The following is a 13,059-nucleotide window of genomic DNA, read 5'->3' on the forward strand; positions in this document are numbered from 1 at the left end:
GAGAACCTGCACATGCCAGAGTCCTCATCTACAGAATGAGAGTCAAGGTGTTATCTTATTGTGCCTCACAGTAGTTAACCTATTAGATGAGGTAACGTGTCAAACAAAAGACAGTCTAATCTACAGAAACAGGGAGAATGTTAAATTGTAATTTAATGAAATACCAAATGACAATCTTATTTGGTCCCTGACCGACCACGAGCATGAATTCTCAGTGTAAGAACCACCAAATGTGGGAGACTCTTGCCTATCTCTGTCCTGGACAGGATCTGGACACCATGGAGGAGAGCGCTGAGATAAAAGTGGAAACAAACATTTCCGAGACATCCTGGATTCGGAGTTCTATGGTTGCTGGTGGGAAAAGGGTTAGCAAAGCCCTCAGCTACATCACAGGAGAGATGAAGGAGTGTGGAGAGGGACTCGAAGGTAAAATTTTATGAGAGCAACACGGACCCTGACCCTAAAAAGTCACCTCCACCCATCGCCAGGAAACCTATTGCCATGGGGGTTCCCTATAGACTAGACTGCGCTCGGTTACTGTGGTCTTTCCTGAAAGCTGGGAGTTCTGCTGTTATAACAGACATACAGCCTCTTGGAATATAAATAGCAATACATGTAAGAGTGTGAGCTCATGAGCTCTCATTGCTGAACATAACACTTCTGGTATCTCAAATATCCCATCTAAATATTGCAGACGGGTGTTTTTCGCATTGGGATTCTAGAGCCAGCATTCTAGAAAAACACCATCTGGATAGCTCGTGGGAGAACTGTGTCTGCCATGCCAATAGGTTCTCTTTAGCACTCCTTCCAGAGCTCAGCCCATGGGTTTAATGCCCTCTATGCAGCAAGAACATTTTCTTGAAAATTCATAGTACCACCATAGGGGACAGAGACAGCTCAGGGCACCTAATCCCCCCTGCCAGAAAACCAGCCTGAAGGTCACATCCGGCTGAGACGGGCCTCGAGAGTTTCCTTGGCAGTCAGATGCTCTCTTGGGTTCTTTATTTACCGTCTTTGGTGGCAGGTGACAGCAGGTGGCGGGCTCTCTGCAAACCCACTTCGGACATCCAGATGCCCTCACACCCTCTGCCTGCCCACTTACGGCCGCCCACACAGAGCACTCGCCTACTTCCTGCCCTGCTTCCATTTCAGACAAGTCCCCAGTGTTCCAGTTCGTTGACTGGGTCCTCCGAGGCACATCTCAAGTGATGTTTGTGAACAACCCCCTCAGCGGCATCCTCATCATCCTCGGCCTCTTCATCCAGAACCCCTGGTGGGCCATCTCAGGCTGCCTGGGTACCATCATGTCCACCTTGACAGCCCTCATCCTGAATCAAGACAAGTAAGTCCCAGAGGCTCAGGGTCCAAGCATGCGGCCAAGAAGTCACTCCCCATGGGGACCATTCTCCCTCTTCCCAGCTCAGAAACCCTCAAAATAAGGACACTGATAACTAAAAATGACTGTTGCCTGGTTTTGTCATAGCAACACATGGTCTAGAGAAAGATGAAAGATTCATAGGGTTGTCTTCCCTCCCCACTCCCAGAAGAGTGGTCTGTTTGAAGGTGTATGTAGTCAGGTCCCAGGTAAAAAGAATCTGCCTCAATAGGAAAATGTAAAAGGCCCTGGGGAAGCCCCTGCTCCACCTGCCCCTCCCTCTCCTGCCAGGTCGGCCATTGCGGCAGGACTTCACGGCTACAATGGGGTGCTGGTGGGGCTGCTGATGGCCGTGTTCTCAGACAAAGGTGACTACTACTGGTGGCTGTTGCTCCCCGTCATCATCATGTCCATGTCTTGGTAAGTTTGCTTTTGAGGGGTTGTGGGTTCATATCAAAGGCCACCAACCTTTTCATCTCAACCCCATGACCGTCTGTCTAAACGTGATGCTAAAGTGGGATGTATTTAGCTTGCACATCAGAAATGCCCACTGAAAATAATGACTAAGTTTATACCATGGCAGCCCCATGCTAGGTCTATACACAGTATCCCATTAGTGACCACTCTTTAGTATTTTTTTTTTTTTTTTTTTTTTTGATCTAAAGGGTTTTTGGTCTCACCCTGTGAGAGCACAGAGAAAGAAACCGAGGCCCACATTGGTTAAGAGCTGCACTATAGGGTCCTGTCAGTTTCTCGAAATCTTTTCAACCCTCCCCCACCCCAGCTTTTCTAAATCCTTGGCACTCCTGTGCAGACCAAAACCACCTCCCAGGGTAGGCTGAAGGCCCAGCCACAGGTAAGCCCTCAGTGCCTGCTCTACCCCATGTTGAGAAAACACAGGGCACCCTGGCCACAAAGCCAATGCACACGGCCACTCAAAAAGCATCTGTTGAATGAATGTGATTCCCTCTCCTCTGCCTCCCCAACCTGCCCTCTCTCCTGATGCCTGGAGATGGAGCTGTAGGACTCCTGAAGGAAGTTCTAAGACCGCCTGCCTTGTATCTCCTTCTGAAGCTGAGTCTGGGTGCCCCACCCTGTCACTGTGCAGGGAGGAAGAGGCCCGGGAAAAGACCTGCTCAGAGCCAGTCAGGCTCCAGAGAATACCCAGCAGGCTGCTTTTCTCTAGGAAGGCACAGGGAGCCCCCACTGCAGCAGTCTAGTGTTATGACCAGGCGGTTTCCTGACCAGCATCTCTTCTGCCGTCAGCCCCATCCTCTCCAGCGCCCTGGGTACCATCTTCAGCAAGTGGGACCTCCCAGTCTTCACACTGCCCTTCAATATCACTGTGACTTTGTACCTGGCAGCCACGGGTCACTACAACCTTTTCTTCCCCACGACGCTGCTGCAGCCTGCATCCGCCACGCCCAACATCACCTGGTCAGAGGTCCAAGTGCCCTTGGTATGTATCACGGAAGGAGGAAGGGCAGTGTCTATCCACACTAGATATTAGTGGCATTTGCATATTTTGCACATCAGAAACATCCACAAGTAATAATTCTTAAAAATTACATGGTACCAGGCATGCTACACACGTATCTTATGAGCTGCCACCCTTTTCTACTTCTGAGAGCAAAAAGGGCTAGTTTGGTCCCACCTTATGATAGCACAGAGAAGGAAACTGAGGCTGAGTTAAGAGACCTGCCTTAGGTCTTACAACCAATTAGGGAGGAGCAAAGTCAAGACTAGAACTTCAGCCTCCTGACTTCCAGGCCTGGGCTCTTTGTGGATGTTTAAAAAGTCTTTTTGAGGCTTACAGCTTACATTGTGCATTTCATTTCATTCAAGCACACGGAATCACTCAAGTCGTACACATCATGCTACCATCTATTAGCTTAAGAAGTCATTGTTCCAACCTCCAGAGTTTATTCCCTTCACTCGCCAAAGCTGGGCCTGGTGGCACATGCCTGTAGTCCCAGCTACTCAGAAGGCTGAGGTGGGAGGATCTCTTGAGCCCAGGAGTTTGAGGCTGCAGTGAGCTGTGATTGTGTCACTGCACTCCATGAGACTCTATCTCCAAAACAAAAACAAAAACCCCAGAATCAAATAGTTTGCTTGCTAAATACTGGTGCTTCTCAGTGTAAACTCAGGGCCCTTTCTACTACACCACGCTGTTGGTTTTAAAGCACAGGTGTTCTTTCATTAAGAAACATATGACAGAGCTTTTAAAGTTTTTTGTAGTAAGTATTCTGTATATAATCCTGACCTCCGGAAGTCAGCCAAGGTGATTAAGAAGAAGCTGCACTCACAGCATTAAGTCAGCCTGGAGAAATGTGCCCATTAGCCAACCGCCTTATCTAACTAGGCATCTTTTCTCTGAGGCCCTCCTACTTTCCGTTACATGAAACGGCCCCACAGTCTGGCGCTCACTCTGAGACTTCGTTATTGGCAACTCATCATCTGACCACAAAGTCACTTGGGCTTGTTGAAGGAACTTTCTCTGAAATAATGGTGCCTCATTTCTCTCAGCCTTCCACAGTAAGCAACAGTGTGGTGTAGTAGAAAGAGCCCTGAATTTACACTGAGAAGCACCAGTATTTAGCAATAAAACTATTCGATTTTGGGGTTTTTTTTTGTTTTGGAGATAGAGTCTCATTCTGTCACCCTGGCTGGAGTGCAGCGACACAATCACAGCTCACTACAGCCTCAAACTCCTGGGCTCAAGCGATCCTCTCGCCTCAGCCTTCTGAGTAGCTGGGACTACAGGCATGTGCCACCAGACCCAGCTAATTCTTTATATTTTTTTGTAGAGATTGGCTCTTGTCATGTTGCCCAAGCTGGTCTCAAACCTCTGGCCTCAAGCGATCATGCCACCTCAGCCTCCCAAAGTGCTGGGATTACAGGTGTGAACCATTGCACCTGGCTGAGAACTATTTGTGTTAGTTGCATCCTTGTTGATCATTTTGGGTGTGAGAGGACCTTCTTGGACCAGAAACAAGAAAAGGTGCTGTGCTGGCAGTTCAGCTTCTTAAGCTGCCCATTCTTAGTCTACCCAATTAATATCTTTTGGAGACAAACTTGCTCTAAGTGGGAAATGATGTTAGAAAATGCAGATTTTAGATATTGCATTCTCTATGTCACAGTTTTGGTTGAGAAGATGTTTTGAAATTTTATAGAAATGGAAAAACAATGAATAATCCTGTACAAACACTTGAGAACCCCCACCACCATCACCACTCCACCAGCGTTCCAGGAAAGAAAAATTCAATTTTGTGGCATTGTTCTTTAAGAAGTAACTTTCTGGCCAACTGAATAGATTATAACAATGATTCATATGTTTTGTCGTTTTGACAAATTAGAGCCTTGAGTTTCTGATAAATAAGCGGTGAATTTCAGAGGGAGAGTCTAAGCTTCCCAGTAATGTTGAGTCCCCACAGGTTCCTCTGCTCCTGTGACCACTGAGAGCTCCCTGAAGGGTGCAACTGGCTGGGAACAAAACTGCCCATGCTGCTGCCTCTGTATATACAACTCTTTCTCGCCTGTCCCCTTTGTCCTGCATAGTGAGGCCAGAGCCCTCATTCTGTTCTCTGCCCTGGGTAACAGGAGACCGAGCCCAAAGCCTAACTCACTCAGCCGGTCTCCTGTACACACACTCACTGTGGTGTGAGGGCCCCTGAGCAGCAGGATCTCCCTCCCCCGCCATGCCCAGTGGGAAGAGCTCTCTAGAGAAGATCATCCTTGCCATAACCTATACACAGACTCGCCCCAGGACACTGCCTCTCCTCAGCTTCCTGCCCAAGGGCCTTGGCCAGACCCTCCAAAAGACAGTCCCTGTGGCTGGGGAAGCTGGCATTTCCAGGAACTCTAGGACCCTTGTGCAGGTGCCCACATGGCACCAGACTTTTTCAAGTGCTTTTCCATTCAGAAAGGTCCCACCAGCCCCGGAGATAGGTGGAGGATGGAATCAACCAGGGTGTCCCGGGGGTTTACTAATCAAAACAGCAGATGCTGGGCGATACTACCTTCTCCTGGCCCCTCCTATAGATACTAGTCCAGTTCCTCCTCCAGACCTTACTAACACAATCACACCCCAAACATGTTGTTCTTGAAAACACACAGGATCATTTTTTTGTCTAATATTTCGCCTTCTCATCATCTTTTTAGCTTTTTTTAAAAAATCACACCCAGGCGTGGTGGCTCACGCCTGTAATCCCAGCACTTTGGGAGGCCGAGGCAGGCGAATCACCTGAGGTCAGGAGTTCAAGACCAGCCTGATCAACATGGAAAAAACCTCATCTCTACTAAAAATACAACATTAGCCGGGCATGGTGGCACATGCCTGTAATCCCAGCTACTCGGGAGGCTGAAGCAAGAGAATCTCTTGAACCTGGGAGGTGGAGGTTGCGGTGAGCCAAGATTGTGCCATTGCACTCCAGCCTGGGCAACAAGAGTGAAACTCCATCTCAAAAAAAAAAAAAAATCGCAAAGGGTTTTTAAACCCCAACTTTGATCAGACATATATTACTTTTCTAAAGAATAGTACCCTACTTTGAAAGGTTTTCAGGTTCTCTTCCCTGGGGAATAAATGTCTTACACTCATATTTCTAAATAAAGGAAACTCAACATCCTAATCCATCAGTGTTCTAAGAACTCAAGATAATAAAGCTTTTGTTCCTGTTAAAGGTTAACCTATTTGAATAGAAATAAAAATCTTGGACATCTGTTGCAAAATGTTAGCAGGGAGGGTTCGGTGCCAAGTCTCTTGCAGCCAAGGTCAAGTTGTCTCTTTTGCCTCCATAATAAGCATGTAATCCTGTTGTGCCTACAGCTTTTGAGAGCCATCCCCGTTGGAATTGGCCAAGTGTATGGCTGTGATAACCCCTGGACTGGAGGCATCTTTCTCACAGCTCTGTTCATATCCTCACCTCTCATTTGCTTGCATGCAGCAATTGGATCCACCGTGGGGATGCTAGCAGGTCTGTGTCCTCACTTCCCTGGGCTGTGAGGGGGTTAGAGCCTGGGGCTGGCTCCAAATAAAATGGTGACTTTCATCTTCAACACTACACCTGCTGATTCCTGTGAACTTTCCCTCCTTCTGTTGTACCCTGTTACTCTATTTTTGGTCTAGTCCCTTTATCCTCCTCTGAGCTACAGCTGCCCTCAAGAAAGGCTTTGGTGTTAGTCATTTACACCTTAGTATAAATTTAAAGTGTGGGAGAAGTTTCTTCCAGGCATATTTACACGTTAAGTCATCTCCAGTGACAACAAGAAAGATTTGTTCTCCATTAGAGAATTAAGGTATCGATGAAGGAGAGGTTCTCTTTCTTGGCAGGGGAAGGATATTCTCTGGGCTGTTTAAATCAGACTTCTGTCCTTACTCAAAGAAGCTCTTCAACCCATGCCAGCTTAACTGCTAGTATTCATGGGACTCTATGGCCATTTGTTTCCTTTAGATGTTTTTTTCACAGAATAAAGCCATAAGTCCTTGTTGTATAACTACCTAAGAAGATAACTGGCTCTGGGCTTTGAGGACTGTGGTAGGTTTCAGGGCCAGCAGATGGACCCCATAAGACCCTAGACTCAACCCTGATGCCTGCCTTCTCTCACAGCGCTCAGTATTGCGACGCCCTTTGACTCCATCTACTTCGGCCTGTGTGGCTTCAACAGCACCCTTGCATGCATAGCGATAGGAGGCATGTTCTACGTCATCACCTGGCAGACGCACCTCCTCGCCATCGCCTGCGGTAGGTACTGCCCACAGAATTCCCTGATGACCTCAGATGAGACCTTTTTCTATCCTGGCAGAGAAAACCACCCTGAGAAAATTCTGCTACTCCCCCAAATATGGATGGGAGGATTTGTTTCCTTTATAAAAGGGTTTTTACATAAAACTGTCTTCCATGGTTATTTAGTAATTAATAGATTAAACGCTATTTTCACCGAATACACAATGTTCAGTCACATGAAGACAGTGGTGGAGGTTTGGGTATTGTTCCTGGGCTGTCTCCTATGATTGCTACTCTCCTGGCGGGGGTTGGAGCAAACTGACCGAGCAACTCTTATGCAGGTTACTCCTTACATATGGAATTGGGTGATTTACATCATCTACAGCGTTTCACCTTAAGCATTCAAACATTAGCTGTGGCCCTTCAAATGACCCCTGTTTGTTATGTATTGGTTCAGAGTCCCAGGAAATTAGATCAACTCTAACAAGTTGTTAGATTTATATGTCCTCATCCTTGACCATCCTTTATTTCTTGATGTTATATGAACAGAAACCAAACAAAACTCCTTTTGAGCAGAACATTTAAAACTGAAGTTCTATTTCAGTACATCCGTAGACTCTGTGAACATTATCTATATAAACTTATTTTATTTTATTTTTTTGAGATGGAGTCTCGCTCTGTCACCCAGGCTGGAGTACAGTGGTGCGATCTCGGTTCACTGCAAGCTCAGCCTCCCAGGTTCACACCATTCTCCTGCCTCAGCCTCCTGAGAAGCTGGGACTACAGGCGCCGCCACCACGCCTGGCTAATGTTTTCGTATTTTTAGTAGAGACGGGGTTTCGCTGTGTTAGCCAGGATGGTCTCGATCTCCTGACCTCATGATCCGCCCACCTCGGCCTCCCAAAGTGCTGGGAATACAGGCGTGAGCCACTGCACCCAGCCTATAAACTTATTTTTAAAAATACATTTATAATAAAAATTTTCCAAATATTCTTGCTAGGGAAGATATTCTGGATCAGCTATGGCCATATATTTGTTTCCTTAAGATAATTTGTAGATATATTTTCTTTTGCATTTTATGACAGTCACCACAAACTCTAAACAAGATACGAAGGGTAAAGCTGCTGTCTTTTTCATTTGCTCTTCTTAAAATTACGTTTTGCTACCCCAACCTAAGGCCAGCACACTGTAGTTACTTTAAAAAAAAAAATAGTAGCTGTCGTATTGCCCAAATAAAAGGTAGCCATTCACCTAACACCCACTATGAAGTAGGAATTTTAAATACCTCGTGTCTCTACCTTTAACACTAATTCTCCAAGGTTGGTATTACTATTCGTATTTTACAAACGAGGAAAAGTTGTGTCAAAGAGCAAGACTAAGGTGAGACAAGGGAGACAGCTGGGATGCAAAATTTAAGGAGGTGCTTACTCTCAGGGTCAAGCAAGTGATGACCCTGACATATCCCCGTGACCCTGAGAGTGAAGGCCACCTGAAATTTTGCACCCCAGGTGCTTCACTCACCTCCCCAAGTCCCAGCCTTGTCAAAGAGGTGAAGCGGCTCAACTGCGTAGTAAAAGACAAGGCTGAGACATGAAGATAGGTCTTCCTCAGTCCAAACTCAAACTCCCCGCCCCCTTTTCCAGCATGGCACCTCTCTCTGAAGCCTCTCATAAACCAAGGCGCACTCATTGGCTTCAATGAAACTGAGTCACATCATCTTCCAAAAGTGCCAACGGGCCTGACGACTTCAGGAAACATGAAAATACACTAAAGTGAATTTTAAGCCCTTTTAGGTGGATCCTTGAACTTTCAGACAGACTACACAGTAATAATATCTGACATTTATTGGTTTTCACCAAAACACTTTTCCAAATATTACTTCATTATATCATTTTAAGAAGCTGAAAACTCCAGCTCTATTTCGTAGCCATGGTGCCTGAGGCTAAGGGAGGTAAAAGGACTTGCCTGTGGGCAGAGGTAGAGTCAACCCTCCTTCTACAAGTTAAAGAAAGATCTGGAAGCATCCAGTGATATACTTATAGACCAAAAGTGGGAAAGCAGTCTATAACATATACAAGTAGAGTTTGGGGGGCATTTCATTGTTGGTGCTGTTTTGAGACAGGGTCTTGCTCTGTCGCCCAGACTGGAGTGCAGTGGCATGATCATGGCTCACTGCAGCCCCAACCTCCCAGGCTCAAGTGATCCTCCCATCTCAGCCTCCTGAGTAGCTGGGGCTATAGGCATGCACCACCATGCCCAGCTAATTTTTATATATATATTTTGTAGAGACAGGGCTGCACTGTTTCCCAGGCTGGTCCTGGGCTCAAGTGATCTGCCCACTCAGCCTCACAAACAAATGTTTTTATAGGTTCAATGAAAAAAAGAAGTTGAGGCCATCTAGAAAATCTGGAACGTGTAGTCAAGCTTACTTGTGTGTAGGGCCCATTGATAGGCAACCAGGAGGCAGTGAGAGCAGGAGGGAATGATAGCTCCTTCACAGGCAGAACAGCCCCACTGGAAATAAATGTCACTGTTAATATTTTAATTTAAATTAACTTTAACTTCTTAGTAGGCTGGCATTTTTACATGATCTGAAACTAGACCTATGCCTAAGTTCCTTCCTTCCATAAAAATGTCCCAATGACAAAAATTCTAAATGCTCAGCTATCTTTAAAATATGTCATCATTTATATTATTAAATTGGTTTGGGCCTCATCCCATTAAAAATTAAAAGTTTGAATGCTAGAAATGAAAAGTCAAGGAGTCCTGAAATTTTTAGATTCAGAGTCAAGACTGTGCCACTCTAGGCTCTCTTAGTGGCCCACGAACTCCACGTAAGATCAGAGCAGGTGGCCCGGTTGGGGAGTCGGTAGGGGGCATAGCGGGGTGGGCAGGTGGCTGCATCTGAAGCCTGGAGCTGTAACTTCTGTCCAGAGTCTCAGAGGACAAGGATATCTAGGATACCAGCTGGGAAAGGACATTACAGGATATCCCTGGATACCAACTCCAAGTTCTGCTTATTCACTAAGGAATATTCATGTTCAACAAACAAATCTTAAATGCCCAAATTATGTCAGATATTACCCTGGTGGTTCTCAACCAGGGGTGATTTTCCCCTTCCCCAGGAACATTTGGCAATGTCTGATGGCATTTTTGTGTGTCATACCTGAGGCTGGGGGAAGTGCTACTGGCATCTAATGGGTAAAAGCCAGAGATGCTCTTAAACACCCTACAATACACAGGACAGCCCCCTACAATAAGGAATTGCCCCGTCCAAGGTGTCCATGGAGCTGGAGCTGTGAAACCTTGGCACAGGCCATCTCATTTAATCTTCCCTCCAGCCCTGTAAAGTGTGTGGATGATATTAATACCCCCATTTCACAGATGGAGAAATGAGGCTAAAGGAAGCTAAATACATTGCTTGAAGTCAGATCTGCCTGACTGTAAAAGACTGTGCTCTTTTCAGGACACCACACTGTTTCCTGAAGCCAGTGCTTTCTCTACCAGTGAAAAAATTCAAGCCCAGAACAGTTAGGCCCTTTTCCAACATCACACAGTCAGTGATGGATAAGACAGGCCAGGTGGCCAGGCATCCTGTCACAAAGGTTCCTTCCACCACAGCCTGTTCTGCACATCATCTGAGACAGACAGTTCTCCCTCCAGCCCAGGCAGCTGCATGTCTCATTTCGTCTTCCTTCTTCTAGCCTTCCTCCTCTCTCCCAACTCTGCAAGCCCTACAGCCACACAGGAGTCCACGCGGGGTTTTCAGAGGGTTTTCCTGCTAGTAACACCACCGAATTTGATAAAATAGCAAATATCAGTGGGGGAAGAGGGAGAGAGAATGAATCCTTTGGCTCTGGATTCCAGGGAAGATGGATGGAGTTGGAATCTTCCGTTCTTCACAGACCAAGCCCAGAGTCCCTCTCGGGCCATCTGGCTCCCCTTTACCCTGGGGCCTTGGTGGTGCTTGGTTTGACTCTGTCTTTTCAACCTCAGATCTGAGAGGCGGGTTAAGAGCCCACTCCCAGAGCCAGATGGCTGGGGCTCCGCCACTGGTTAGCCATGTAATCCTGGACAAGTTGCTTGAACTCTCAATGCCTGATACTCACAGTGCCCAAGTCCTACAGCTGTTGTCAGGATCAAATTAGATCATTTGTGAACATGATAAGAATAATGCTGACACATAGGGAATATCCAGTAAGCGCTAAGCTCTATTATCTCTAGTTAAATGATGTATGTTAATTAATGAGGATTCAGCAAACACAAAGGATGGCATGGGCTCCTGTTCAGTCTCAGAGAATAAGCTGCCTCGTGTGACCTGTGATGCCCATTGACAGCCGCACACTCCACTTCATATAACTCATGGAACTCATTCTCTTTCGTTTGTTTGTTTGCTGTTTTTTGAGACCAGGTCTTGCTCTGTCACCCAGGCTAGAGCATAGTAACTAGCATGATCATAGTTCACTGCAGCCTCAAACTTCTGGGCTCAAGCCATCCTCCTGCCTCAGCCTCCCAAGTAGCTGAGATTACAGGCACATGCCACCACACCCAGTTAATGTTTTTGGTTTTTGTAGAGATGATATCTTGCTTTGTTGCCCAGACTGGTCTCAAACTCCTGGGCTCAAGTGATCCTCCTGTCTCAGCCTCCCAACATGCTGGGATTACAGACATGTGCCACCACTCCCGGCTGTGTAACTCATTCTTTAATCTCATCTACTCTTTCACCTTGAATCTCCACCTCCAAAACAAAAGAGACTTCTCCAATTGAAATATAGGCCAAACAGTCATATTATTTCACCTCTGTGAATCTCAGTTTTCTCATGTGTGAAATGATGACAATAATAGTGCTTACACTGTAGGAATGCTGAAAGCTATGGTAGTATTGCTACTAGCTGGGCATACAATAACACACTAATAAAGGTCAGCTCTTGTTAATATAATCCTAAGGACAACTGGGATGCTCTCAGTGAGAAATGAAGGGTTTGGAAGCAAAGGCCAATTACACTAGCACATTTTAATAGCTTCTCCCGTGTTGCCGACACTGGGCTCATTCCCAGTGGTCAGCCTCATCGTGCCTTCCGTAGGGGCTACATGACAAGGCACCGGGCATGTCTAGTCTTCTTCAAGCTTTCAGAATGCTGCTCTTCCCTAGAAACCCATATTATGTTAATAACTTGTGATGAAATATTCCAGTAGGGAGTTCTGGGATTCACTTGCCTTCGCCGTATAGTAAAATTTTCATTTATGGTTTATGCTGTTAAATGTTCCTTTACTGGAATGCAAGGTGGTGGGACCCAAGAGAACTGTAACAGCTCAATTCTGGCCCTTTTTAACAAGTTCATCTGCTGTCTTCGCTGCGCCGGCATTTGCATGGAATTTAACACTTTTAAAGCTGCCAAGGAATGGAAACATAACTCAAATTTTTAAAAAATCTTAGAGATAGCATTTGTGGCATAAAATTGATGGGAAGAGAATATGTAGACCAATCTTGAGGTGCTATTAAATAGTTACTGGTCTATTTCTTTTTTTTTTTTTTTCTAGCACTGTTTGCTGCCTATCTGGGTGCTGCCCTAGATAACATGTTATCTGTGGTGAGTCGACACAGGTTCAGAACATGCCTACAACATCCTTCCTGGTGTCCTCTTGGTTTCCCCCAAACCTGCAGAAAACCTCTCTCCTCTAAGAACCATTCCCCAGTTCATCTCCCTCAAGTCACACTACTCACTTTAGCACCTGCTAGGCAGAGGGAGCCAGGCCCTAAAAGTTTACATTTCAACTATGGGCCAATCCATTCCTATCATCAGTAGGCCAGGAGCTCCTTAGAGGACAATTTGAGGAGCATTATCTTGTAAATCAAATTCCTCTCTATCGTCTTCTGTAAATATTTTTAAATATTTATTATTTAATTTGTGTGTGTCTGCCCAGCTAGCTTGTGAGCCAGCATATATCCTTGCCCCACGG

The 13,059-nt window shown here is 46.0% G+C and overlaps 1 protein-coding gene and 1 long non-coding RNA gene across 2 annotated transcripts in view; one reads left to right on the forward strand and one right to left on the reverse strand.

Annotated features, from left to right (window-relative positions):
- Positions 1 to 13,059, forward strand: part of SLC14A2 (solute carrier family 14 member 2) — a 481,158-nt gene that overhangs the window by 466,970 nt on the left and 1,129 nt on the right. The window contains exons 15-21 of the mRNA XM_021930092.2: positions 267 to 426; positions 1,153 to 1,342; positions 1,667 to 1,795; positions 2,642 to 2,834; positions 6,201 to 6,348; positions 6,982 to 7,116; positions 12,640 to 12,689. Of these exons, the coding sequence (XP_021785784.1) occupies positions 267 to 426; positions 1,153 to 1,342; positions 1,667 to 1,795; positions 2,642 to 2,834; positions 6,201 to 6,348; positions 6,982 to 7,116; positions 12,640 to 12,689 (1,005 nt within the window). The remainder of the gene's footprint in view (positions 1 to 266; positions 427 to 1,152; positions 1,343 to 1,666; positions 1,796 to 2,641; positions 2,835 to 6,200; positions 6,349 to 6,981; positions 7,117 to 12,639; positions 12,690 to 13,059) is intronic.
- The window catches only part of LOC116271474, a 96,921-nt gene that overhangs the window by 30,939 nt on the left and 52,923 nt on the right, over positions 1 to 13,059 (reverse strand). The window lies entirely within an intron of this gene.

Source organism: Papio anubis, chromosome 19 (genome assembly GCF_008728515.1).
Source record: "Papio anubis isolate 15944 chromosome 19, Panubis1.0, whole genome shotgun sequence".
NCBI classification, from domain to species: domain Eukaryota; kingdom Metazoa; phylum Chordata; class Mammalia; order Primates; family Cercopithecidae; genus Papio; species Papio anubis.